The sequence below is a fragment of the Nematostella vectensis genome, chromosome 3 (assembly GCF_932526225.1).
Source record: "Nematostella vectensis chromosome 3, jaNemVect1.1, whole genome shotgun sequence".
Lineage (NCBI taxonomy): Eukaryota > Metazoa > Cnidaria > Anthozoa > Actiniaria > Edwardsiidae > Nematostella > Nematostella vectensis.
The window spans coordinates 1,017,237-1,043,392 of NC_064036.1; the positions used below are offsets into that span (position 1 = coordinate 1,017,237).

Here is a 26,156-nt window from a genome sequence, read left to right on the forward strand (position 1 = left end):
AAAAAATGCCTGGAATAGCAGCTATATTTACGTAGTGATTTAATGACACTAGCGATAAATCGACAACTTTTTATATTTATCTTTTGTTTCCGAGACAGAAGGCCAAGGAAAGGCACGCTCGTGGCTTGACTCCCCCCCCCCCCCCCCCGCCCCTCCTTTCTCCCTTACAGGCCAATACATAATAAAAATAATTTATTTATTGTTTATCTTTCTTATTTTCTTTTTTCGTTTAGGAAGCTTGATAGTTGTATCTCGAAGGATGTTTTAAAATTTAATGTGACTGTCGGACCATAATTAAATTCATCATTTCGTCACGAAGTAAACAAACACTACTCATGTCACCTGCATACGAATACCTGATTAGTGGTGTTTGTAGTGGCAATGCAATGGCGAGAGAATTGATTTATACCGATTGAGACGGGACAAACGGCAAGAAATTTCCATCATAAGTCGCGTCAAGTGAGGAATATCAGTAGATACTGCTAGAATCTATAATCCTACGGCTTTCAAAGTTTCTTTATCGTCGCAATTCTGGTAATAATCAATTTACAAGTGACAGCTTCGACTCACAACATGGCCGCCGCCTCAGTAATATCCAGCTCGTTTCGACTGGAAGAACCGGACTTAGACAAGGATGTTTTCTTCAATCGACTAATAAAGCTAGATGTAAATGACCAGCAATCTGTCTCTAGGTTTCTGGATGAATACAAGTTCAGAAAGCTGTCAGTCTCTGGTCTTAATCGCGTCATCATTTTCTCGGGAAGGGAAGCTACAGCACTTTTTGATGAATTCACGCTGGAAATATGGAAGAAATATTACATACAAGAAGATGTCGCACAGATAGCCATCTTACAAGGGAGTCAACCATTTCCTCTAGAGGTAAGGTGTATGAGATATTTGTGTAGAAATCATGTGTTGTTGCTAAATTTCAAAGGTCGTTTCCAAGTATTATCGCGTGGGGAATATCCTTTGTACAACACACTTTAATTCTCATTAGTATATAAAACTCGGGATCTCAACGCGATTTGATTGGTTGAGAAACCCAAAAAAAAAAAAAAAACTGCAATATACACCTCCTAGGAGGTGAAATCAAGCAAAGTAGCGGGTGTAACAGCCCATTTGCAAGGGTTTCCGAAAATAAAATTGCTCTAAAGCTCGTTTTTAAAAATATATCTACCTAAAGTCTTCGGCTCTCGGTAGATATCTCGCCACCATCCACCTCAATGGAATAATTGTTAATTAGGTGACATAGTTTAGTTACCGTAAATGACCTAATAAACGCCCCCTATCTAAAGAACGCCTCTGATCTAATGAACGCCCCCCCCCCCCCCCCCCCCCGTAAGCTTACAAGTTTGCAATGAACGTCCCTCTGTAATAAACGCCTCCCTTTCCTCCCCCACCCCTGGTAATTTAAATGCCATCTTGCTTGATCAACACTGGTAAGCAAGTAGCATCTTGTCCAATGTCAAGTTCAAAATCAGGGTACCGCTCTCTAACATTCCTGATCTCATTGCTTAGGATGTCAGCAATTTGCTTTCGTTTTGTCCTCGCAGTGTAGCATCCAGGAATAACAAGGCCTACTTCTTGTATCTGTTTACTGCAAGCTTGCACCGTAAAATCATTGCATTTGTCCCACGATAATTGCTTGCTACGCAGGCTATAATTTAAAATGATCCTTGCTAATACTAGAACCCCACTGCACTTGGCCAGGGCCGTGGCCAGCATGAGCACTTGCCTCGCTAACATTTTGATGTTTAGTGTTTCACAATTGAAAAGTATTAGATAAACCTGCTTTTGTTGGATCTATCATCCAGTGGCTCACTTTGCCTCTGTAAAATTTTTATTCTAAGCCCCAGGCGTCTATTAAATCATTTACAGTAGTCTGTTCTTTGCACCTAATGGTTCACCTTGACTCAATAAATGATATAGTTTTCTATTCGGGCTTGGTGTGCTTGTTTATTTGTTTTCTAACAAAAATGGGTGTACCGCGATAATTTAGTAAAAACTAATAACTTTAGGGCGAAATATTGAAATTATGACAGGTGAGCAGATAAGTTTCAGTTATTTCATCCCCAAGTAGATCAATAGGTTTCTAAGTTATGCATTACTAAAGATATCAAATAGAATTGAATAATTGAAACCTTTTCTGAGATTTTGAATTGTCAATACTCTCATTATTCAAGCAGGAATACACTTCCGGTTATCAAATATTTACAGCTAAGACTTTAATGAGCAGAAGATCAACCTTAGAGGATTTACATATCAACGTATACCAAAGCTACCAGTTACCGCTTTGTGCTCCTTGAGGGCAAAATTTCTCAGGTGGCATAGCTCTCAACCCACCTGCATTAGGCGGGTGTCACATTTTGGACTCCATCACAAGCCTAATTTTTGTGAAAATTTCTACAAATTCTCCACATTAGCTCTCTTTTTTTTTCACATATTTACTGTATTTCACCCGATTTCACAAGATTTCTGTCCAAGTTGGGTTGACAGCTATGAGATGGTGTATTCTTAGCGTTACCCCATTGTCAAGAGCAAAGGTGGTGGGGAAGGGGAGGGAGAAGCAGATTTAATTAGGGGGTGTGATGAGCCTAAGCTCCCTTTGTAAATGTTTGTAAAGAGGAAAGGTGGTGGGGGAGGGGAGGTAGAAGCAGATTTAGTTAGCGGGGTGTTATGAGACCAAGCTCCCCTTGACAATGTTTGTAACAGCAAATGTGGTGGTGGGGGGGGGGGGGGGGGATTTTTGGACCATTTATTACATCCTTGAATTATTATGCCTGGTGCACACCAGTGACATAATAACATAACAACATCAGCACACACTCATGTCGTTATGTCCATGTTGTTGAGAAGATAAGAGTGCTTGTGCCCTTGTCGTTATGTGGATCACTAGTGTGCACCAGGTACTTGGGCTATGTACCACACCAATATTTTTAAAAATTATATGGAAATGACCAGAAGGGGCATGGCTGTGCCCCCCCCAAATTTTCTGTTTTTGTATGGTACCACAATCTTACGTGGCCTGCTACAGCTCTGCAACTGGACCCAATCCCCCATGCAACGTAAGAATGGTAAATAATTGTGGGGTAGCTGTAAGGCCAGAGTTGACAGTACTGGTTTACATTGTGAAATGAAATTCCAGATATAGAAAGGGGCAGTTGCTGCTTGATTGTACTGTTCTGCCCCACCCACACAGGCAGGATGAAGAGGGAAATACTCCCCTCCCCGAAATACATTTCTGACAATTTGTAAATCCCATCTCCAATGTTGAAATGCATTGCTACTAACTAGCAACCCCAACATCACACAGCCAAAAATTAATTAAATCTTTCATTGACAGGGGTTATTCATTGGAAAAAGCAGTGGGAAAGTTTTTGTGTGCCAGGAATCAGATGACTATCAGGAGCAGAAAATCACATGCATTGGGTACAGCATGGAACACTTTCTCACTGTTGGCCCCCAGAGACTCCTGGAGTATAATAAGCCACAGTGTTTGTTTGAGAACTGTTATGGGTGCTTTGATCCACTGATCAAGGATAGAGTGTTTAGCTCCATGGGGCTACAGACAAAGCCCTGACATTTCATATAAGACCATGGAATAGAAGGTTCCTTCTGACTGCTTAATTTGGAGCATATAGGGTGTTGGTAGAAAGTAGTTATGCGACTAAGGTGAAATAACATTCCTTGACAAAAACTGATGGAGATGATTGCAAACTATGACACAACACATTGCAGTTCTTCTTCGTTGTGTTTATGCCATCACTGGTATCACCAAGGTTGGACAGGACAATGTGGACATTTAACTTAGGTCAATGACAGTGAACAACAACACATGGCTGTTAGGAGACATTAGAGACTGCTTTGGTTTATCCGCTTCTACAACTTACCTGGCAATTTCCCTTACTCTTAATAGCTCCTGAATCTAGCTTTGCCACTGTTTAGGGCCTAAAAGCCGAGTAAGCTGCAATAAATGAGACAACTTACATGTCTAACACTAAACAAAACATAACTACCACTAAACTATCACCAATAAAAGCATAGCACGTCAAAGACATGTAAGACAATTGTTTCAGGAAAGACAATTGTTCCAATATACTGTATAGCAGATGATTTAGAAATGTGTGATCCTATAGTTCTATCTTCACATGCTAGTTCAAAAGTCTTTTTCCAACAAAAAGATTTACTAGTCCCCAATGTATCTTAATATAGCCCTGTGCACACTAGCAACATGATAAGAACGTGTTTTTCCTTATCTCACATTATTATGTATTTTTTTTGTGTATGCACTAAGTTATGCTATTATGGCACAAATGTGTACTGAGCTTGAGTGCACAAGGCTTTATTGAGATGTATGATGGACTATCTTGGGTTGTGCTTGAGAAGATTTAAATTCCATTCCTCACATGTGCATTTTAAACACAGCTTAATGCATATCAAAACTGATATGCATTAAGCTGAAATGATTCTGCATTGTAAAATACAGCTGATGCTTGACCATAGAGTTTGGTCCCCGGACCTCTGCATGCTTTTCCAGCACATCTTGATATACATACCGCTGTGTGAAATTTCAATATTGATACACATTCTGTTTGTTAACATGTCAGCGACCTTAACCTTTATAGCTATCAGAAGTAATAGGGATGGTAATATTGCCAGTGAATTACAGGTTATAAGATCAATGAGGCACAGAAGGTGAAACTAGTGAAGAATTTTAATTGTATCTTGTAAAAGAAAAGTGACAACTTAAATTAAATAAAACAATGAAACATCTATAAAGCATAGAGCAGAGAAAAGCAACCAGTTAATGAGGGTAATAATAAAAAGATAATAATAATCAGTGTTGTTTTTAGTTCACCAATAAGATGGCATAAATATTATGCTATCTTGGCTTCAATTTTTCCTGGCAAGCTTGTAAGCATAACAAAATACATTTTCATACAACAAGGCAAACCATGTTTGACGTTTAGTTCTGAAATTCAAATTTTGCACCTTCCTTATTGCACCTACCCAGAGTTTCACATGTGGTAAGCAGAGTTTGTTTCCCTCACAAGTGAAATTAAGGCTTAATAATCCATTGGCAGACAAGCATCTACCATGAGATATGGACAAGCCATAAATTATCATATCTACTATATTTTATTTAGCCTATTACTAGGAATCTTCAAATGATGCCAAGAAGTCAGCAGCTACATAACCTCTCTTTCCCTCAGCTTCTACCAGCCACCACTCTGGGTTCCCTTCCAGATCGTGTTTCTGCAGCACGGTAACTAGCTGTCCAGCATCAATACTAACTTCAGCCTCACTTGTTCCTTCAAAATCAAACTGAGCAAAGTACACCATGTCTACTGTAGGAAATGTTGGAGATTTGAGGTCACTTGAATCACTTCCATCTTCATCAATTCCTTCGTCCTCATCCTCATCATCTTTCGTGGGGTCAAATGGATCCAAGAAGTCTCCTGGTATGTATCCCTTACGTCCGTGGTACGAAACCAACCACCATTCAGTGTTCCCACTCGTATCACATCTTCGCTGTACTGTAACTAGGTCACCCTCATTTACTGATATTTCGCCAGCATTCTGGCCTTCAAATGTGCATAGTGCAATGTAGGGGAGGCTCTCCACAGCACCAACATCAGTTCCTTTAGGTGCCTTTTGCTTCTGTGAAACATCAAAACAAAATTGGCACAGCTTTCAAATAATTTGTAACACATTCTACATAAAATCTTGAAAGCTTTCTTCTCGAAATGGGATTCTGAACTAAAGTGGCAGATACAACATAATCGACCCAAAAGCATAGGAAGGTAGCTCAGGCAGCTGCCTTACCATGATTGACTGACCACAGAACACAACCTGATCAATTTATATTTAAACTCAAAGCAAGGGCAAAAATGCTCAGTGTAAAAGGGCACAGACTTTAAAAAAACGATGCTTTGTTAACTGCACCACCCAAGCTCCAAAACATAAACTAGTAAATAAACTGTAAGACTCCAGAAAAGATTGGTAATCTGTTTTTTTAAATACATTCATGGCTTCATTCTAGGAGGGGGGAATTCAGGGGAGGGGCCACTAAGTAGATTTTATTGGGATCACATATTAGAACCCTGGATCTAAGATCTCATTTCCTTTACTTATTTACACCCTTCTGTCATTACCTGTTCACTAGGTATAGATTTTCGGGGCACAGGTGTTGGTCTCTCTGGTTTTAGCATGGGTCCGGAAGACGGCGTTGGGGGAGGTGGTGCCATACGCTTACGAGTTAAACTGAGGTCCTACACAATGGCAAAGAGAGGTAGTCAATGTGGAATAGATCCAAAGTGCTAAAGAGTTGACGGACATTTCTGGCTTACTACCCACTTCATCAGTCTGTATGGCAACTTTCATGGCAGATCGACGGAAGAAGGCCAATTTCTGGAATTTCGCTCCCACTCAATTCTTTAGCTAAAGTTTTTGTCAAACCCTTACCCTTGTTATGCGACAGTTTTTTTAACAACTCACCGGTGCAGGGGGCACGGCAGGTTTCTTGTGCGGCGAAGACTTGTGCTTCTTTCTCACGCTCTCCTTTCCTGAGAAACTTGGAGGCATAAAGCTTAAACTAGCGAGGTGATCTATTGCTCGAGCTGTTCGTTCTACCTGATGCTGTACTATATCTTGACAACCATCTTTAACCAGCGATAACTGAAATACACCAAAAACAAAAAAGTTAGAAAAGCTTCTGGAATTGGAAAACTGTTGTCAGATTAACTCACCAAAGAAAGATTGTTATATTCCCCGTGTATAGCTGCGTGAAACTTGCGCTTTGCATGCGCGAAATTGAGGACACAGTCTTTAACAAGACTCATAGTCTTCTGACGAAACAGTGGTAGCTCTTCTAGTAGTTGCGCATTCAATGCTTCGTAGTTTCTCTTGGCACTTTCGAGCTCTTCTTTTGCCTACAACGATGAATTAAAGTTGGATGATCACGTTTGTGTGAAAATGTTTCTATTTTGTGTGTGTGGTATGCGTGTGTGTGCGCGTGTGCGTGCGCGTGTATATGAGGGTTAGGCGCAATATCCTGATCACCAAGACAAAGTTGTAAGAAAGTTGGCTAATTAGGATGGCTAGATTCACAAGTGAGACAAACTTCGTAACTTCGAGATTTCTATCATACTCTAATGCGCACTGAATTTGTTTTTGCCATACTGGTTGATTAGTAAAGTTCATGTCAATAAGACTGTAATTTCTCGCATGACTTCCACTTTTCGAGGTTTGTATTATAGGATGGATCGAGAAGTTGTTACTGCAGGATGGATTGAGCCGTTTTTATTGCAGGTTCGATTTTTTCATCGCGATTCAAGCGAATTGACTTCGCTAATGAAGTCAGATCATAAAAAGAACTTCGATTGCAGGACAGGTTGGTATCAATATTTAGATCAGTTGGATCGACATAGATCTGAGATGAACGTACCTGCTTTAGCTTGTCTTTGTCCTTAATTTTCTCCATCTTATTGGACCAGCTGTCGTAGTCAAGGCATTTGTGATGGCGTTTCTGGATAAGTCGTTGTGGTCCTTGAAACATCGCGAGGAGCGAGTTGAGAGGTGTCAAAACGCAGTACTGGACCTCACCCATCTGATGGGAGAGAGCAAAATATTCAACCTAAAACTTGGTTCACACGGGCACAAGAAAGCAGTTTCACGAGTGTGCGCAAGATCCCGCAAGAAAGCGGTTTCACGAGTGTGCGCAAGATCCCGCAAGAAAGCGGTTTCACGAGTGTGCGCAAGATCCCACAAGAAAGCGGTTTCACGAGTGTGCGCAAGATCCCACAAGAAAGCGGTTTCACGAGTGTGCGCAAGATCCCACAAGAAAGCGGTTTCACGAGTGTGCGCAAGATCCCACACGAAAGCGGTTTCACGAGTGTGCGCAAGATCCCACAAGAAAGCGGTTTCACGAGTGTGCGCAAGATCCCACAAGAAAGCGGTTTCAAGAGTGTGCGCAAGATCCCACAAGAAAGCAGTTTCACGAGTGTGCGCAAGATCCCACAAGAAAGCGGTTTCACGAGTGTGCGCAAGATCCCACAAGGTCCCGCAAGATCCCACAAGAAAGCAGTTTCACGAGTGTGCGCAAGATCCCGCACGAAAGCGGTTTCACGAGTGTGCACAAGATCCCACAAGAAAGCGGTTTCACGAGTGTGCGCAAGATCCCGCAAGAAAGCGGTTTCACGAGTGTGCGCAAGATCCCACAAGATCCCGCAAGATCCCGCAAGATCCCGCACGAAATCAGTTTACCTTTTACAGGGAGTCAGGCTTCCAAGATTTTTATAAATTGTTAACATTGTTTTTCTACGCGTTTTTGAATACATTTGCCACTCCTTTCCCAAGCCTTGTAAGCAGTCCTAGGCTGATCACAAGGAGGTATGCCTTGAATTTGCTCCGAATAACACAAATTACACGATTGTGAAATTGGCTTATAAGCCCAAATAGGAGGGAATATGTGTCCAAGTGGCAGCGAAGGTACGTGAAGTAAAAAAACGTATCAACAATCGCGATTTAGGTGAAGGCTATTACGCTAGAACCGTAGTATGCTAGAACGCAAATACGTTAATGCACAGTCCTCAGTTATCGCGTATTGTAGTATGAAATACGGCTCATCAATTGTATTTGAGAAAAGTCGCTCCCTAGCTTTATATGGACCCTAGGGGTGTCAATGAAGGCGCTGTAACTGATGACCAATACTACATTACGAAATCTCTGCTCTGTCGGTCTTGTTGGCCCAACAAAAATCAATGCTATGGGCACCTCCTAAATGACGATTCATAGACTTATATGTATTGGCTACCAGCTCCTTAGAATGATGATTAGTAAATATTATGGCCCAGCAGTCGGGCACATGAAAACAGTCTGTAATGATAAAAAATCTTGACTTACGAAAGCGTCTAGCAAGATGCCTGATATTCGCTGCTGCGTGGATTGGTATAGGGTAACCTCGGTGCAGGTACTCGCGTCCAGATAGTATTCCTGGATATTCTGACCATTGACTTCCTGGCGGGTCACAGTATCCTGAAAGATCCATAAGATGGTGTATCAGTACACCCGACGACAGCAAAAGTCCCGTGCAAACAGCGCGACATCAGCCAGGCATTAGTTTTCATGCCGCTAAGCTCGGTTGATCAAAGAGGGGGGGGGGGGGGGGGGGCGCGAAGTAATAGTTTAAAGAAAGATGGGCCCGGACTCATTGTTTTCCGTGGATTTCCTTATATTTCTTATCCGCCCCTGAAACGTGGCATAAGATCAGAAGTCCTTATTATTTACAGAACACTCTTATCTAACATTATTTTAAGAAGTCGAATTTGGGAAGTGTTCGATTTTCCAAAAGCATTGATAAGGAGTTGATGTCCGTGAAAGCACTGTAGACGCATTTGTTTTAAGTATTTAAAAAAAACACTGCCTTTTCTCGTTACTGTACCTGAAACTGTTCAACATAGCTAGAAACATTTTTTATAAGATTTTTGACAGTCTTCTCCAGATTGTTGAATTTCTTCTCTTCTTCGTTGAAACTCTTGTCAACAGTCTAGGGAAAAAAAATATCAGAAGAGCCAACTTTTACTACATACCATACCCTCCTAGCCACAATTACTAGAGACGAGTTGGCATCCAAAGAACTAGTAGCCAACATAAAGATAACTGAGAACCCCAATCATTCATTGTAATTCTACCCCAAATAAGGAGCATCAAGCAGCTGGTGAAAGGCCGTTTACAAGAAGATTTTACCCCGCACCCAAGAAAGACCGAGCCGCGTAGAAACAGTTCATGTACTGGACTCTTCTACTAGTAACTCACCTGATGAACAAGCCTAGTTCACGTAATGGACTCTTCTACTAGTATCTCACCTGATGAACAAGCCCAGTTCATGTACTGGACTCTTCTACTAGTATCTCACCTGATGAACAAGCCCAGTTCATGTACTGGACTCTTCTACTAGTATCTCACCTGATGAACAAGCCCAGTTCATGTACTGGACTTTTCTACTAGTATCTCACCTGATTAACAAGCCCAGTTCATGTACTGGACTCTTCTACTAGTATCTCACCTGATAAACAAGCCCAGTTCATGTACTGGACTCTTCTACTAGTATCTCACCTGATAAACAAGCCCAGTTCATGTACTGGACTCTTCTACTAGTATCTCACCTGATGAACAAGCCCAGTTCATGTACTGGACTCTTCTACTAGTAACTCACCTGATGAACAAGCCCAGTTCATGTACTGGACTCTTCTACTAGTATCTCACCTGATGAACAAGCCCAGTTCATGTACTGGACTCTTCTACTAGTATCTCACCTGATGAACAAGCCCAGTTCATGTATTGGACTCTTCTACTAGTATCTCACCTGATGAACAAGCCCAGTTCATGTACTGGACTCTTCTACTAGTAACTCACCTGATGAACAAGCCCAGTTCATGTACTGGACTCTTCTACTAGTATCTCACCTGATGAACAAGCCCAGTTCATGTACTGGACTCTTCTACTAGTATCTCACCTGATGAACAAGCCCAGTTCATGTACTGGACTCTTCTACTAGTATCTCACCTGATGAACAAGCCCAGTTCATGTACTGGACTCTTCTACTAGTATCTCACCTGATGAACAAGCCCAGTTCATGTACTGGACTCTTCTACTAGTATCTCACCTGATGAACAAGCCCAGTTCATGTACTGGACTCTTCTCCTAGTAACTCACCTGATGAACAAGCCCAGTTCATGTACTGGACTCTTCTACTAGTAACTCACCTGATGAACAAGCCCAGTTCATGTACTGGACTCTTCTACTAGTATCTCACCTGATGAACAAGCCCAGTTCATGTACTGGACTCTTCTACTAGTATCTCACCTGATGAACAAGCCCAGTTCATGTACTGGACTCTTCTACTAGTATCTCACCTGATGAACAAGCCCAGTTCATGTACTGGACTCTTCTACTAGTATCTCACCTGATGAACAAGCCCAGTTCATGTACTGGACTCTTCTACTAGTAACTCACCTGATGAACAAGCCCAGTTCATGTACTGGACTCTTCTACTAGTAACTCACCTGATGAACAAGCCCAGTTCATGTACTGGACTCTTCTACTAGTATCTCACCTGATGAACAAGCCCAGTTCATGTACTGGACTCTTCTACTAGTATCTCACCTGATGAACAAGCCCAGTTCATGTACTGGACTCTTCTACTAGTATCTCACCTGATAAACAAGCCCAGTTCATGTACTGGACTCTTCTACTAGTATCTCACCTGATGAACAAGCCCAGTTCATGTACTGGACTCTTCTACTAGTATCTCACCTGATGAACAAGCCCAGTTCATGCACTGGACTCTTCTACTAGTAACTCACCTGATTAACAAGCCCAGTTCATGTACTGGACTCTTCTACTAGTATCTCACCTGATGAACAAGCCCAGTTCATGTACTGGACTCTTCTACTAGTATCTCACCTGATGAACAAGCCCAGTTCATGTACTGGACTCTTCTACTAGTATCTCACCTGATTAACAAGCCCAGTTCATGTACTGGACTCTTCTACTAGTATCTCACCTGATGAACAAGCCCAGTTCATGTACTGGACTCTTCTACTAGTATCTCACCTGATAAACAAGCCCAGTTCATGTACTGGACTCTTCTACTAGTATCTCACCTGATGAACAAGCCTAGTTCATGTACTGGATTCTTCTACTAGTATCTCACCTGATGAACAAGCCCAGTTCATGTACTGAACTCTTCTACTAGTATCTCACCTGATTAACAAGCCCAGTACTCTGCGTTAACTTCTGTGTAAATCTGGAGGACTTCTTCATAACAGAGTGCCAACTAAGCTTTTGGAATTTGTTCGATATTCCTGATTCTTCCGTCTTTTTATACTTGACCACTAAAACGCAAGGCAGGTAAAGTGTAAGAGATTTTATCTGCATTTGTTGATAACGATCTGCTGTGCAATAGGGTGTTTTATTGTCAAAAATATTTTCTTTCATGCTTGTGTATGACTAAAACCTGATACCTTTCCTGACTACTAAAAGCGCACTATCGGACGTTTAGCAGATTTTGTAGCAAGCTTTAGGCTGCTAATGGGGCTACACCATCAGCCGCGTAACTGTGGCTCACGCTCTACGTCGAAACTCTACGTGTGGAGCTTTTTCACGTGGAATGACAAAAAGCACCATTAACAATTCGAAAGATATTGCTCAGGCCAGCTTTCGTCTGGTGGTCTTCATAGCGGATTGTTAAGAAGGCCGTGGTCCCCGTAGCCCCTTTAAAACACAGTTACAAATGTCAAAGGACCAGATTTTACCGTACCTAAATCTTTTCTTCGTTTGACCTCGTTGATAGTAGCCGCTACCTCCGTCATGGCAGACAAAGCTCGCACAAGGTTGTCTTTATCTTTATGGATTTGAGGCGTACACTGGGAGAGAAAATAAAAATTCGTGAACCACTGAACTCAAGGTCTCCCAAAAATATACTACTGCCATTATTTTCACCAGCTCACACACGTCTCCCAAAATCATAGTCGAGCCACACTATAGCCCCCCTATAGCTAATGTCTGCATTTTGAGCAGCTCACATGGTCTTCAAAAAATATCGAGCCACACACTATATGCTCCTCCCTTATTTTTGAGAAGCAAACACATGTTGTCCCCCAAAGTTTTAGTCGAGCCACATACTTTATATGAATGGTCTTCCCTTTAGCAGTCGTGCCATATACTTTATTTGAATGGTCTTCCCTTTAGCAGTCCAGCCATATACTTTATATGAATGGTCTCACCTTTAGCAGCCGAGCCATATACTTTATATGAATGGTCTCACCTTTAGCAGTCAAGCCATATACTTTATGCGAATGGTCTTACATTTAGCAGTCGAGCCATATACTTTATATGGTCTTACCTTTAGCAGTCGAGCCATATACTCTATGCGAATGGTCTTACCTTTAGCAGTCGAGCCATATACTCTATGCGAATGGTCTTACCTTTAGCAGTCGAGCCATATACTTTATACGAATGGTCTTACCTTTAGCAGTCGAGCCATATACTTTATGCAAATGGTATTACATTTAGCAGTCGAGCCATATACTTTATATGGTCTTACCTTTAGCAGTCGAGCCATATACTCTATGCGAATGGTCTTACCTTTAGCAGTCGAGCCATATACTCTATGTGAATGGTCTTACCTTTAGCAGTCGAGCCATATACTTTATATGAATGGTCTTACCTTTAGCAGTAGAGCGATATGCTTTATGCGAATGGTCTTACATTTAGCCGTCGTGCCATATATTTTATGCGAATGGTCTTACCTTTAGCAGTCGGGCCATATACTTTATGCGAATGGTCTTACCTTTAGTAGTCGAGCCACATACTTTATACGAATGGTCTTACCTTAGACAGTCGAGCCATATACTTTATGCGAATGGTCTTACCTCTAGCAGTCGAGCCATATGCTTTATGCGAATGGTCTTACCTTTAGCAGTCGGGCCATATACTTTATGCGAATGGTCTTACCTTTAGTAGTCGAGCCACATACTTTATACGAATGGTCTTACCTTAGACAGTCGAGCCATATACTTTATGCGAATGGTCTTACCTCTAGCAGTCGAGCCATATGCTTTATGCAAATGGTCTTACATTTAGCCGTCGTGCCATATACTTTATATGAATGGTCTTACCTTTAGCAGTCGAGCCGTATGCTTTATGCGAATGGTCTTACATTTAGCCGTCGTGCCATATACTTTATGCGAATGGTCTTACCTTTAGCAGTCGAGCCATATACTTTAGCGAATGGTCTTACCTTTAGTAGTCGAGCAACATACTTTATACGAATGGTCTTACATTAAGCAGTCAAGCCATATACTTTATGCGAATGGTCTTACCTTTAGCAGTCGAGCCATATACTTTATGCGAATGGTCTTACATTTTGCAGTCGAGCCATATACTTTATATGAATGGTCTTATCTTTAGCAGTCAAGCCATATACTTTATATTAATGGTCTTACATTTAGCAGTCGAGCCATATACTTTATGCGAATGGTCTTACCTTTAGCAGCTCACTGAGTAGCAGCGGATACTTAAGTACACGCTGAACAGGCTTAATCAGGAACGACGACAAGTCCCAACACTTGGTGGTATCCCTAGAATACAGGGTATCGATATCAGTACACTGTCAAACCCTTGTTGGTACCCACAGACAATAATAACATGATGCACCACAATCCGTCATTAACACTGCACAGTTGACCGACAGTTGACCTTATCTCTCACCTGACAGCATCAAGGCACTTTCTGAAGGCTTCTTGGGCTTCAAGACAATCCTCATACTAGAAAAAGAAATCTTTAGGTCGTCTAGCTCTGCACTAGAGCTTCTATAACTTAAGCTTAGGGCAAGCCTCAGCTAATTCTACTGCTGTAAAGAAAGGTGATGGATCCTGAGACTGTTTGATCGCAACCCTTTGAGAGCTAGAAAGAATGGAACTCTCATTATGTCTCATCAACTCTCATCTCGGTCTGATCGAAGCTTAAAACACTGGAGCTGTTATGTGTTAAGAACTAGAACTGTGACGAATTTAAGTGCATCCAGAGAAATGCAATTTTGGAGTACATTTTACTAGTGACTACGAGCAAGTCCACTTGTATCACTATGTAGTGTCACGAAAGTCGGCTCTAAAGTTAATAAGGTAAAACTAACCTTTTCCAGTAATCCAATGGCATCATCATGATTCTTGCAGTAGGTTGAATACACGGACTTAATTTCCTCTGCGTGCTCGGCAAAACACTTTCCTGGAATATAAATTGACAATTAGCTCCGACAAAAGCAAACACAACACCCAGGGTGAGTACCTTTCAATACGTAATAGGAATTAAATGAAAACACCTATTCTTTAGGGATCTTCTCAGGATTCCTGTGGTTTGCTGTGAGGCAATAGGGGCTGGGAGCCAACATGATTTCCCGTGACGTGAAAAATCTAACAAACCACGGAAAAGCCGACAAGAACGCCTGGACCTAGGATGCGTACAAACCTAGTTCCTGCTGTTTATCGTCTTGTAATGCTGCTTCAAAGGACCCAAGCAAGCGTGTCGAGGTCTCTACCACTGAATGCATGTTACCAAACAAGACCTCGGCATCCACCACCTAACAAAAGGCAAAGCACACTTCATAAGCTGGATAACAATTTAACCATTATAATGATACAAGATCCACAACAAACCGAACCAATTTTAAATATGATCATGGAAAAAATGCGATTACAACTGCTTATTTTTGTATTAAATCTTCTGCTATTGTGACGACAGGAATAAAAATCCTCTTGTTATCCCTGAGGTATCAGAGGGGCGGACCCTGGCGCGCGATGATGCACGAAAACCTGCGAACAATGAACATGCACTGAGCACCATATTGGGTTGTCAATTGCGCAGGCGTATTTCCGGGAGCTACTTAAAGGCGGGTTATCTTTTACATGTTCGCGACATTTTGATTGGCTGGATACAGAGATTCGCTTTCCTAACACGGTGTTTGGTACTTGTGATTTGTTTGTAGGTTTTCTTATCGACTTGACCCGAGAAGGATGGTAAAAGGGCTGATTAACGCATGTGCGAGGCTCGTCCCACATGTATGAGAGGAGAGAAATATAAATTATAAGACAACCCCGTGACTGACATGGCCTAAAAAAAATCATGTTGTTCTGGATAACCGCCGTTCTAGAGTTCTAAGTAATGGAACAAAATAAAACTTTTATTTGCTGTTGCATTTGGCATCTTGTTATTTGTGACACAAATCTAGTAGCTAAGTCAACACTGAATTTCTCCTCAAAAATGGTATTTTCGACAAACAATGGTATTTTCGACAACAAGGTATTTTGTATTTGTCATCTTGTTTATCATCCGACTTGTTACAATGACGTCAAACAAGCATATATGACGTCATATCCATAGCAACACGCTTGTTAGCCAATCACAATCGTGTTGTAATGTGGAAATACGTTATTGGAAGGAAATTGCTTTCTGTTGAAAATATTTAGCAATTTAAGGCATTGTAAGAATAATAAAAATAATAACAAAACATAATGTTTTTTAAGAATTGAACCTTTTTTTGATGAACTACTTTTCCATCCAGTTTTAAAAAAAATATGGCTAATTCTCCACGCTTGTGCTTCATAGATTGATTTAAAAAATTGGGATTGAGTGCAAGAAGTGTAGGGGTCTGGGGATGGAAAAAGCTAGTTATTAGTTAGTTAGTTATTAGCAAATAAGGTAAAAAGCACTCAGGAGATTCACAAAAAAACAGTCTCGACGCTACGTCTGGACAAGAATTACACCGTCCTGAAAGGGCATTTTTCTAAAGCCAATCTTCAAAAATTGGCCAGAATTCATTTTATTGAGCATGTTGTCTAACGACGAGCCAGATACCACGAGTGGACCTTATGGCGAGGGAAGCAACGATCCAGCCTTCGTCCCCCAATCAATGGAGGAGTTAACCGACCTACTGTGCTGTCTTTGTGAAGAGAATGAGAAATTGTATCATTGGCTACCCAGTAGCCAGTCTGAAATGGGTAAGATTGACGATGATTCAATGGTGAAAGAGTTGCTGGAGGAGATATGTGCCGATAACGACTGGAATGTACTCAACGAGGGACTCGATTGCTATTTGTTACCCGTGGAAGGTCAAGAAAGTCAGAAAAATTTGATGAACATCGACGAGTCCTATATCCCTGGGAAAAATAACTTCGAAACGAAATCATAGCTAAAATAAAAGACTTTAGACAGTAGTTGACCTAACGACGGTGAAAATAATATAGGTATACGGACTGCAGGAAAGCAAATAACGAAATTGCACGAAAAGAAAAATATATATATTTGAGCAATGAATGTAAGATAAAAAAGATATATTTTGAGAAAAAGGGACATTTTAGTAAAGATGTATTCACTGTTGAACGTAAAAGAAAATAACTACTGTGACCTGTTTGCATCGAAGGCTCCGTTTGATGTGCGAAACCGTATAATCGTTTGTTTGCACAAGAAAAAAAAGAACACTATAAAAATCGCGCGTTATTGACCAAACTTTTGAAAATATAGAGGAAATAGACGAAAATGATTGTCAAAATCAATGCTGTAAACCCAGGGTTCTTGTGCAATTATGCAATTGTTTTTTGTTTCGGCGTTTCTCTTTTGAATCCATGTAAATCTGGTGAATTTCGCGCACAACCTCGGCTGGCCCCTCTGGGCTGGCCCCGTTGTGCTGGCCCCTCTGGGCTGGCCCTATGCGCAACTTGATCCGAGGAGGATAGGCCTAACATCTCGGCTTTGCAGCGCATTATCTAAAAAAAAGCGCTTTCTAACTCCGAAAAAAAATACGACATCGAGCCTGTGTGGACACACTGCTTGAATCAAACATTGTTGCAATTGCGTTTGTATAGCCACTGTCATTCATTAAACCTGGAATTTTAACAAACCCCAATGGGACTTAGTATTCTCTTGGCTCGGTCCGGAGGATAGCCGCTAAACAGAATTACGACTTTACATCTGCATATTTGTTTGTTAAATAAATCGACGTCTTGTTCCAGTAAAACCTCAATACAACAATATTATCGATATAACAATCGACATGCCCGGTCCTTAATCCATCTCGAATTAACGCAGCCGACTCAAATATGTAGCAAAAAAAATCCAGTTTATCCATTCGAATACTATTCTTGGTGGGTGGGATGCTCCTACACAGTTAAAGCGATTGTCGCTTTAAGTCTTACACAAATTTAAACGTCCTGCTTGGGGAGGGGGGGGGGGGTCGGGGGGGGATGAATGAGCATGCTACAGGGGTTTCAGACTGATACCTTTCCTGTTTTGTTTTCGGGATAGGAGTAAAAGAAACAAAGGAAGGATAGGATCTCTGCGGCTTATGCTCCGATACTGGACTGGTTTAAGTTCCAAGCTGTGTTAGACAGTACTTACAAAATCCGATACTGGACTGGTTTAAGTTCCAAGCTGTGTTAAACAGTACCTACAATATTCGATACTGGACTGGTTTAAGTACCAAGCCGTGTTGGTCAGTACCCGCCATATTGTCAAGGACGTAAAACGTTGCTTTGCAAAGTGCATCACACTGTTTTGTGATAATAAACTGCAGTTCCAAAAATATTTACAAATCGCTTTGTTTGGTGACAAAATAACATTATATTGAGAGTTTCGGTCCCTTATAGATCATTAAATGAAAGTTCACGTGTAGATATTTACCGTACCTTTGTATTTTTCAGCTCTTCGTAGAAATACTTCAGGCACGTCTGGAGGTCACGTATGTAATCTCGTTCCGTGTTGAGCAGTTCAGTGAGGACCTTTTGCCTCTGTTCTGCCATGTGCTGCTGGGAGGATCTTGTCGGCGGTTGGCTCAGACTCTGCATCGACTCTGTCGCAATGTTACGAAACATGCATTGGAATACAAAATGCAGTGAGACCTCCATATAATGGTCATCACAACAGCAGATACAAATGCCCATGCCTGCCTGGCTATACAGGAGTTAACTGTGAGATACAGTAGGAATGTTATGAAATGTTTTCTACAGCGGAGCCTCCATTTATAAGACATCAGACATCACAACAACAGTTAACAATGCGCATGCCTGCCAGGCTATACAGGAGTTGAATGCGAGATAGGTATGTCGCATTGATTATCACTCCAGTGGGACCTATACATATAACCTTGAAGACGGAAAAGGTGTCTATTGTATTGAGGTGCTCAGTTAAAGGTCTCACTGATAAGGTATGAGTCATTAAAAAAATTAAATCGGGACTCTGGAACGTGTCCGTTATCAAGAGGATTTCCGCGTAAAGGAGGCCATTATGTGGAATAAATTTTACTTTGAGTATTTCCGTATTGAAGGTGAGAAGACATGATATATTCTTGGTCCATAAGAAAACTCATACATCAATAAGGGTTCGATCACGCTCTATTTTCCTGGACTTTCATGAAGAATTAAAAAACATTATGTAAAGAAACTGCTCAAACTGCCGAAAAAGGTCCAAAATTACCGCTTTGCTTTCTTCCAAAAATATGTGAAAACTATCTAAAAAATGATCTTAAAAATATAGTTTTACGAAAAAAAGGGAATAAATTTCGATGATTTTAAGGTGTCGACTAGTGAATATTGGGCACTGGATTGGGTTTTAAATAAAGCACAAGGATTATCTTTTCAAGAATCAAAGTATTCCAAGAAAGAATGTATCTAGACCTGTCGGACTGCTTTACCTGCCTGTCGATTATTGACATGTAAGTCTGGCTTTCCACCCCTCTCGTCTCTGCCTACGTGCTTTTCTGCTCTGTCTACATGTACTGAATAGCAACGACAATCTGGTAACACTAGAGCTACTGTTGGGATTGCTGGAATAGAATACTAGAGGATGGAATGAGCCTGAAATACACAAATGCACCTCCCGCCAAATGCCTTCTAGTATATATCTCTTATATCTCCCTTAACGAAATCTTGGTTCAGCCCCTGTGCCCCTGGATGTCTGCCCACACTGATGCCTGGAATAACAAAGCAGTCAAACAAGACGAAAACAAACAGCCTAACCTAGCCTAGCTCTCGCCCTAACCCTAACCTAGCACAAGAAAAGAGAAAAAATACATATCTTGTTACACTGCAATCTATGTCGCCAGGATCATACCTTCCAATTTTTTTATCTTAGTATTGAGTTCACAAATGAATGTCCCACACATCCTGAGATTTTCCTGCACCTCTTCACGTCTGCTAGCCTCGACAACCTTTAACAGTTCCTCGAGGCTCTTTTGACTGCGAAGCTGCTTCTGTGAAATAAAAAGAAAGTGGCATTGTGATAATCCTCAGTAAAGCATTCTCTGTTGGCTGCGAGCTGCTTCTGTCTAGTTCTAAGAACATAGGTAGATATGTAAACCCAACTCAAACATGTTAAATTGATTGAAGTCTCTTTTTGAGGCAAGCCTGCTTACGTAGAATAAGAAGCAAACAAAGCAACAGTGATTAGATAGGCCTTAGTCAAAGATGTACAATTGAATATGGGGCTCCTTTGACTCGTTAGCTCCTCTGTTGAATTAGTAGAAAACAGAGAAGAAATGTGAAGAGACTTAATCTAACAAATGTAAAAATTGTTACGTGAAGTGACAAATTGCTGTATCGTCTAAGATAAGCAGCAGCACATCATGCCGAACACACAGCCATTGCCAGCATTATATACTTATACCAAAATAATTTTTGCATTTTACCTCAAGGTCACTCTCCAACGATTCCATTTGTCTCTCAAACTGTTTTCTCTTTGAATAAGCCGCCACCATGTATGACCTTTCAGCTGAAACCATAAATGAGAATCAATAAGCTGCAATATGAAACATTGTCCATTTACCCTAAGAGCTGTAAAAGCCTGTCTAGAGGACTTATGTTCGGATGATTATCTAATTAAATATTGACACTCTAGTAGGGATTAAGTTGCAAATAAAATATTGACATCTAACAAGACAAGAGGCATTGGAGTCTTATTTTTTTAATGAAGCGATTACATTCACCTTACTTTGCAAGCTCGATAAGATTTCCTGCCACTCGTCAACCTTTTGCTGACTGCGTGCCATCTTCTCGTCCATCTCTCTATGCTTGGCTTCATCGTATACCAGCATCTGCATGTGCGTGAAAACAACAGTGTTGTCAATGTCGATAATGTTATCTTCCGCCAGGTTGTTTCAACAAGTTCCTGGGATTATTTACTAAAAGAGCAGCATACCCAATGCAGTATTTTGTTATGCAAAATACATGATTAGAGTGGCTTCGGCAAAATGGGATTTAAATGGGTATAGAAAATATTCCAGCACTTGCTCTACCTGAGAGATTGTCTTCATCCCTGACAATGCTTTTTTCTCAACCTGATATAATGAAAAAAAAAAGTATGTCATTCTCATACCAGATACACATGATAAAAGAAAAGTAAACAATCAAAAAACATTTTTTACCACAGACCTGCAAGTTCTTTTCTGCGTCTGAAATTGTCTCATCTAAATCTTCAATGCCAGGTATATCGCCTAGAAATGCATACAGATTTAGAAACAAATAAAATAAGACAAGAAACAAATGTTTTTAGTCAGATCACAGGGGTGGTCCTGTGTGTTTGTGTGTCTGAGTATTTGATGAAACGGGTTTGATTCCCATTAGACATGGATAGTATCTTTTTGTTTCTCTGCCCTTAATTGGACTTTTTGAACGTATGTGATCCTACTATAAGCTTGTGTTCCTCAATTCCAAGATCGGACATTTCATAAGTAATAGGATTTTAAATGTGAAGTGCCATTGAGCTTCAGGAAAGGGTGCTATATAAATCAAGTAAAAAATTTTTAGTGCCCTCCTTCCTCATCTCCCCTCACAGATGGTAGCTCGGTAGCTTAAACCCCCCTTACCTGCATCCTCATATGCCAAGTTGTGCATCCCGTCTGTTGACTGCATTGCTGCCTTGTTGTATTTGTCAAATGCTGTCTGAGAGTTTGAAACGGATACATCCCCTCGCAAACCTTGTATGTCTTCCACGCTGGTTGATTTGCACAGCTGAAAATTATAGTAAAACATACATGGTCTAACACTTCCAAAAATATTTCTTTCACTTACTATATCTACTAGAAACTGACATATATTTTCACTCCAAAATCTCCTTATAAAGAGTCAGAGAGTGTATCTTATACAACAGAAAAATGGACTTTGCTTCAGAAGCAATTCCAGACATTTTCATACTTATATCAGGGGTTCATTAGGCCCTGGCAGCTGGCAGAACTGTCAGATAGTTTCCACCAAGCACTGGCTACTTTAAAAAAAAAGATGATTTAAGTTTTATTTGAACTAATAAAATAAAACACCCCCAACTTATCAATTTCCACCCTCCACCTACTCTGAAACTGCTTTTACAAACTTGTACTTATGCATAGTATTTAACTTACCCTTAAATCTTTATCCTTTCTGTCCTCACCAACATAATACAAAGAGTATGGTCTCTGCCGTCTACCACCACCTGAGGCACAATCTGATTTTGTGGGCGAAGACTTTCTCCATTCTTCCTTGCTTGTAGATGACACAGTTGCCGACCTAGCCAGCCCTCCAAGGTTCACTTGGTTGGGGCGGGCAGGTGGTGGGGGTGCAGCTTTCTTTTGTGGCCCTTCAGGTCTCTGCCCTGATGCCTGCTTGATACTACCTCTCGACAAGGACCTGTTGTTAACCAGATTACCATCTACTTCACTTTTACACTGGCCGCCTGGTCTGGCTATATCACTAGACTGTAAGCCTCTTGGTAAGCTCTGAGTTCTGCTCCCAGCTGGACGCACCTTTGGTGGAGGTGGTGCCTTTCGTCTGGGTATAATAGTTGTAGTATCATCTGATACTGATTGTATGCCTTTCTTAGGGATTCCTTTAGAAGACTCATTATTTCCAGAGTATTTACCATTAGACTGCTCTGAGCTGAAAATGTTGATTTGGGAACCAGAGGTTTTTACTGTGCCAAATGACACCGGATGGTAAGCACTTTTTGAGTTGAAAGGAGTATTGTAAATTGATGTTCTATTGATAGTTGGTGTAATTGGTGAGGGTAACCCCTCTGCAGTGGGTGATGTGGCATCAAAAACTGAACTCTGGCTAGATCTGCTGCTATCACCACCAGATGAATACCTTCTTCTTGCCAGTGAAACACTGGGTGGCCGAGGTGCTGGTTTAGGCTTTGCAGATGGTTGAGTACATGTATTATCACCAAAGCCACTAGGTCTTAGTGTAGGACAAGTGTCCTCAGAAAATGATGAGTCTAGTAAACTTCTGTCACCCTTTTGTCTACTTGTGCCTTGAGAAACACCATTTGATGCAGCAGGTTTGTTTGTGGTTTGAGTGCTCTGGATAGATTGCAATCCAGCCTTAAGTTCCATGAATATAGATGCTTTAGGTAAGCTGCCATTTGCTGTATTTGTCTTCATGAGAGGTTCTAGATATGCAATAGGGCATGTCCCTGAAACTCCGCTTTGTAGTCTACCTTCTAACCAATTATCATCAACTATTTTTAAGACAGTTATAACATCCCCCTCACTAAGTTCTAAATCACCAGAATGAAGTGCAGAAAAGTGATAAAGGGCCCTTGCCTTCATCCCTATAGTCCAATTGATCCTCTCAGGGCTGAAATGATAAGAATGTAAACTATATACCCTGGTGTTCTCTGGAGGGAGATCTACCTCAATATTCACAAAACTTGCTGGGAAGCGACCAGTTTTGCCACCTAGCTCACCTATAAGCCACTGAGAACCTGCCCGTTCCCTTAGTTGAATAATTTCACCTTCTTTAAAAGTAAGCTCAGAGTCATTTTCAGCAACAAATGGGTAAATTGATCTTGCATAAGGCCTCTTGTTATCATCAGACATTGACTGCTCCACGGGAGGGTCCATTATCCGCACATAACTTTTTGGGAATAGCCCTGTATCTCCTTCAAATGTCCCTTCATACCAATCATTGTCCACATCTTTAGTGACAACAATCTCAGCCCCCATAGGAAAGCTCAACTCATCCTTGTTCCTTGCCTCGAACCCGTATAACGCCTCTGCAAATGTGATATCCAGATTTTCATAGAAGCCAAAATTACTGTAAAGTTCCTCACCATCTTTGCTGTCTTCAGGTTTGGAGCAATCTTCTACAAAAACACATGGGAAAATACCAATAGTCCCATTGATGTCTCCACGTAGCCAATTGTTACCAATCTCCTCCAGTACTTTGACAAAGTCACCTTTCTTTAAACTTATCTCTCCTGGTCTCTGGGCAGAATATGATTGTATCGCCACAACATATCTATCAATCGTGTAGCTATTGTCAATTTTCTCAGTGTACGAGATCGGAAACAGGCCCTTTTTGCTATTGAGCTCACAGTTGTACCAATGCTCATCAAAATGACTCAAAACTTTCAAGATGTCTCCTTCCTTGGCAGTCAGCTCTGCTGATGATGTAGCAGTAAAAGGGTAGAGGGACCTTACTGTAAATTCCTGATTATCATCCATGGACTGCAGCATCTGCAAAAAAATGTAGAAATGTTCGTTTGCTTAGCCTAGACACTCAGGATCAAATATCAAATACCTATAATTCTGTCAAGTCCTACAAGGTGCACTTTTTAGTCTTTTGGAACCTTAGATGTTGTTTAGTCAATAATTAAGTAACAATTCGGGTTAATATTGGTAATATGGGTAATAATAATTGAATAAGCTTTTAAAGGTATTTGAAGTTAGATCATAAATTGCAAGATATTTTTACCTTGTAATCAAAGAAAGCTATGAAATGCAGTTAGTGATGCTTCCTATAATTTTCCTCTGTTTTCAGGAAATGTACACCAGGTTAACATGTACAAAGTTCTGTGCAAAAATACCTTCACAGTTTCTCATAGAAGGCCTATACAATCCTTCTATAAGGTTAATAAGATTTTAATATGATCGCAACTTGAGCATTGTGCGAGTTACTGCACTTACAAGGGTGCTCAGCCTAGATGTACTTGGGCTAGATAAGAATGTCTTTCAAGTTACCTTAAAGGAACTGGCCACAGGTTTAAAAATCATATTTTGCCACTGTAGCTAAGCTAACAAAGGGTGTTATTGGCTGTAAATCATGTTCAAGTTCTCGTTATCCTTATTATTTCTCATGGTAAAAACATGTACTTGGATTTATTTTCTTATGCCTGGTGCACACTAGTTACATACTGATATAACGACATGGGCGCGCACACTTTTATCTTCGTATGTTCAAGTGTGAATGGTTCAACATTTTGACATAAACCTGGCATAACAACTTTTTTCTCTTATGTTGTAATGTCAGGCTAAACAGAATGCGCGCGCCCATATCGTTATGTCCTTATGTCACTAGTTTGCACTAGGCATTACTTATAGAAGATACAGTACTTCAAAAGTTTATTCAAGATCTGACAGTTTGTATAATAAATCTACCATCATATCAATTGAAAACCAAAATCCAAACACATCACATAATTAACATAGCAAGAGAGCATGCTTCAGGCTAAATGGCCTGCTTAATATTATGTGGTTGAATGGAAAACAACAAAGAGTTGGACCTTTCTAGATCACGAGAGAATTTAGTCAACCAGAACAAATAAATATAATTATTACAACCAAAGCATGGCTCTTGTTTCCTTGCTGTTTTACCTTTCAAGAAGCTTCTGTATTGAACTTTTTTTAAATGGTGGATGTTATTTGATTTTTTAGAAGATCATTTTGATCCTCGAATGTCAGACAACATTGCAAACAATGGGGCCATTAGCCATAGATGTTTGGGATTTTTGACAGAGGGGGATCAAAACAAAACAAAATTATTGTGTACATAAACAGGGCATAGCAGCTTACGGTTAATTTCTAAAATTTAGTCGATTTAATAAAGCACTGCCAGGCAAAAGTAAAATTCTATCTAACTAATAACAGTCTAAAAAATATTTGAAAGTAAGTAAGTATAGCAAAGTTATTCGATGAGTGAGGCTAACAATCTGACAGCTTTGTTAACTCACCGTGCTTGTAAAACCGTCTTTCAATTACTCCACCATACAGTTTTTACAGTTAAATGCAATGTTTTCGAGTGGTATTTGCAGGCCACAAGATGTTCATGTGTTTGTCAAGCGAAATTTTCTGCATATTTGTTACGCATCGTCCTGTTTTCTTCTTTTGCGAACTGCTCTTCAATGTGATTTAGTGCGCATGACCACAACTTATAAACAGTGTCGCTTTTATTAAGATCGCGGGCGCAATGGAGTATCGTTTTGATGTTCATGTCCTCAGTATCAGGCTTGTCTGATAGCAGCAGCCGGCTCTCATTCCGGCTTATTCTATAGATATATTCTATAGCCTTATTCGGAAATGTTTTGTTTACGAATATTGGGGATTCTGTGGCGCGCGTGAAGGCCGAGATACGCTGGGGCGAGGGTGCAAAGAAATTTCTTCGCGATCCAAAGAATTCTCAATATTCGAAAACAAAACATTTCCGAATAAGCACGGATGAGTCTTTCATTGGCTGAAAGACTTTCAGCCTGTTTTTTTCTCGCGCCGCGCTCCCTGTGTGCCCGATCTCTGCAACGCCCTGGGTCCCCGAGGATGGTTTTGCACATCAAAGTGGGCTTTCGATACAAACGGGAAA

The 26,156-nt window shown here is 40.7% G+C and overlaps 2 protein-coding genes across 3 annotated transcripts; one reads left to right on the top strand and one right to left on the bottom strand.

Annotated features, from left to right (window-relative positions):
* The first annotated feature begins 324 nt into the window (after positions 1-324).
* Positions 325-4,837, top strand: LOC5517013. The gene is made up of 2 exons (XM_001637060.3): positions 325-879; positions 3,344-4,837. Exons 1-2 carry the CDS (start codon positions 574-576, stop codon positions 3,578-3,580), a joined length of 543 nt encoding a protein of 180 aa, XP_001637110.1. The 5' UTR covers positions 325-573; the 3' UTR covers positions 3,581-4,837.
* LOC5517069 (dynamin-binding protein) lies at positions 4,697-25,726 on the bottom strand. Of its 2 annotated transcripts, XM_032386919.2 has the most exons (23): positions 25,534-25,726; positions 21,947-24,040; positions 21,416-21,560; positions 20,982-21,043; positions 20,846-20,887; positions 20,542-20,644; positions 20,240-20,322; positions 19,666-19,804; positions 19,247-19,330; positions 18,243-18,406; positions 15,031-15,142; positions 14,699-14,790; positions 14,275-14,330; positions 14,051-14,144; positions 12,323-12,428; positions 11,767-11,897; positions 9,443-9,547; positions 8,905-9,036; positions 7,448-7,609; positions 6,750-6,932; positions 6,499-6,678; positions 6,156-6,272; positions 4,697-5,661 (listed from the first exon to the last, which is right to left on the bottom strand). In XM_032386919.2, exons 2-23 carry the CDS (start codon positions 24,038-24,040, stop codon positions 5,155-5,157), a joined length of 4,893 nt encoding a protein of 1,630 aa, XP_032242810.2. In that variant the 5' UTR covers positions 25,534-25,726; the 3' UTR covers positions 4,697-5,154. The 2 variants fall into 2 exon arrangements, with proteins under 2 accessions (XP_032242810.2, XP_032242811.2); XM_032386920.2 differs by lacking the exon at positions 19,247-19,330 and having other exon boundaries at positions 25,534-25,725.
* Between the last annotated feature and the right edge of the window lie 430 nt (positions 25,727-26,156).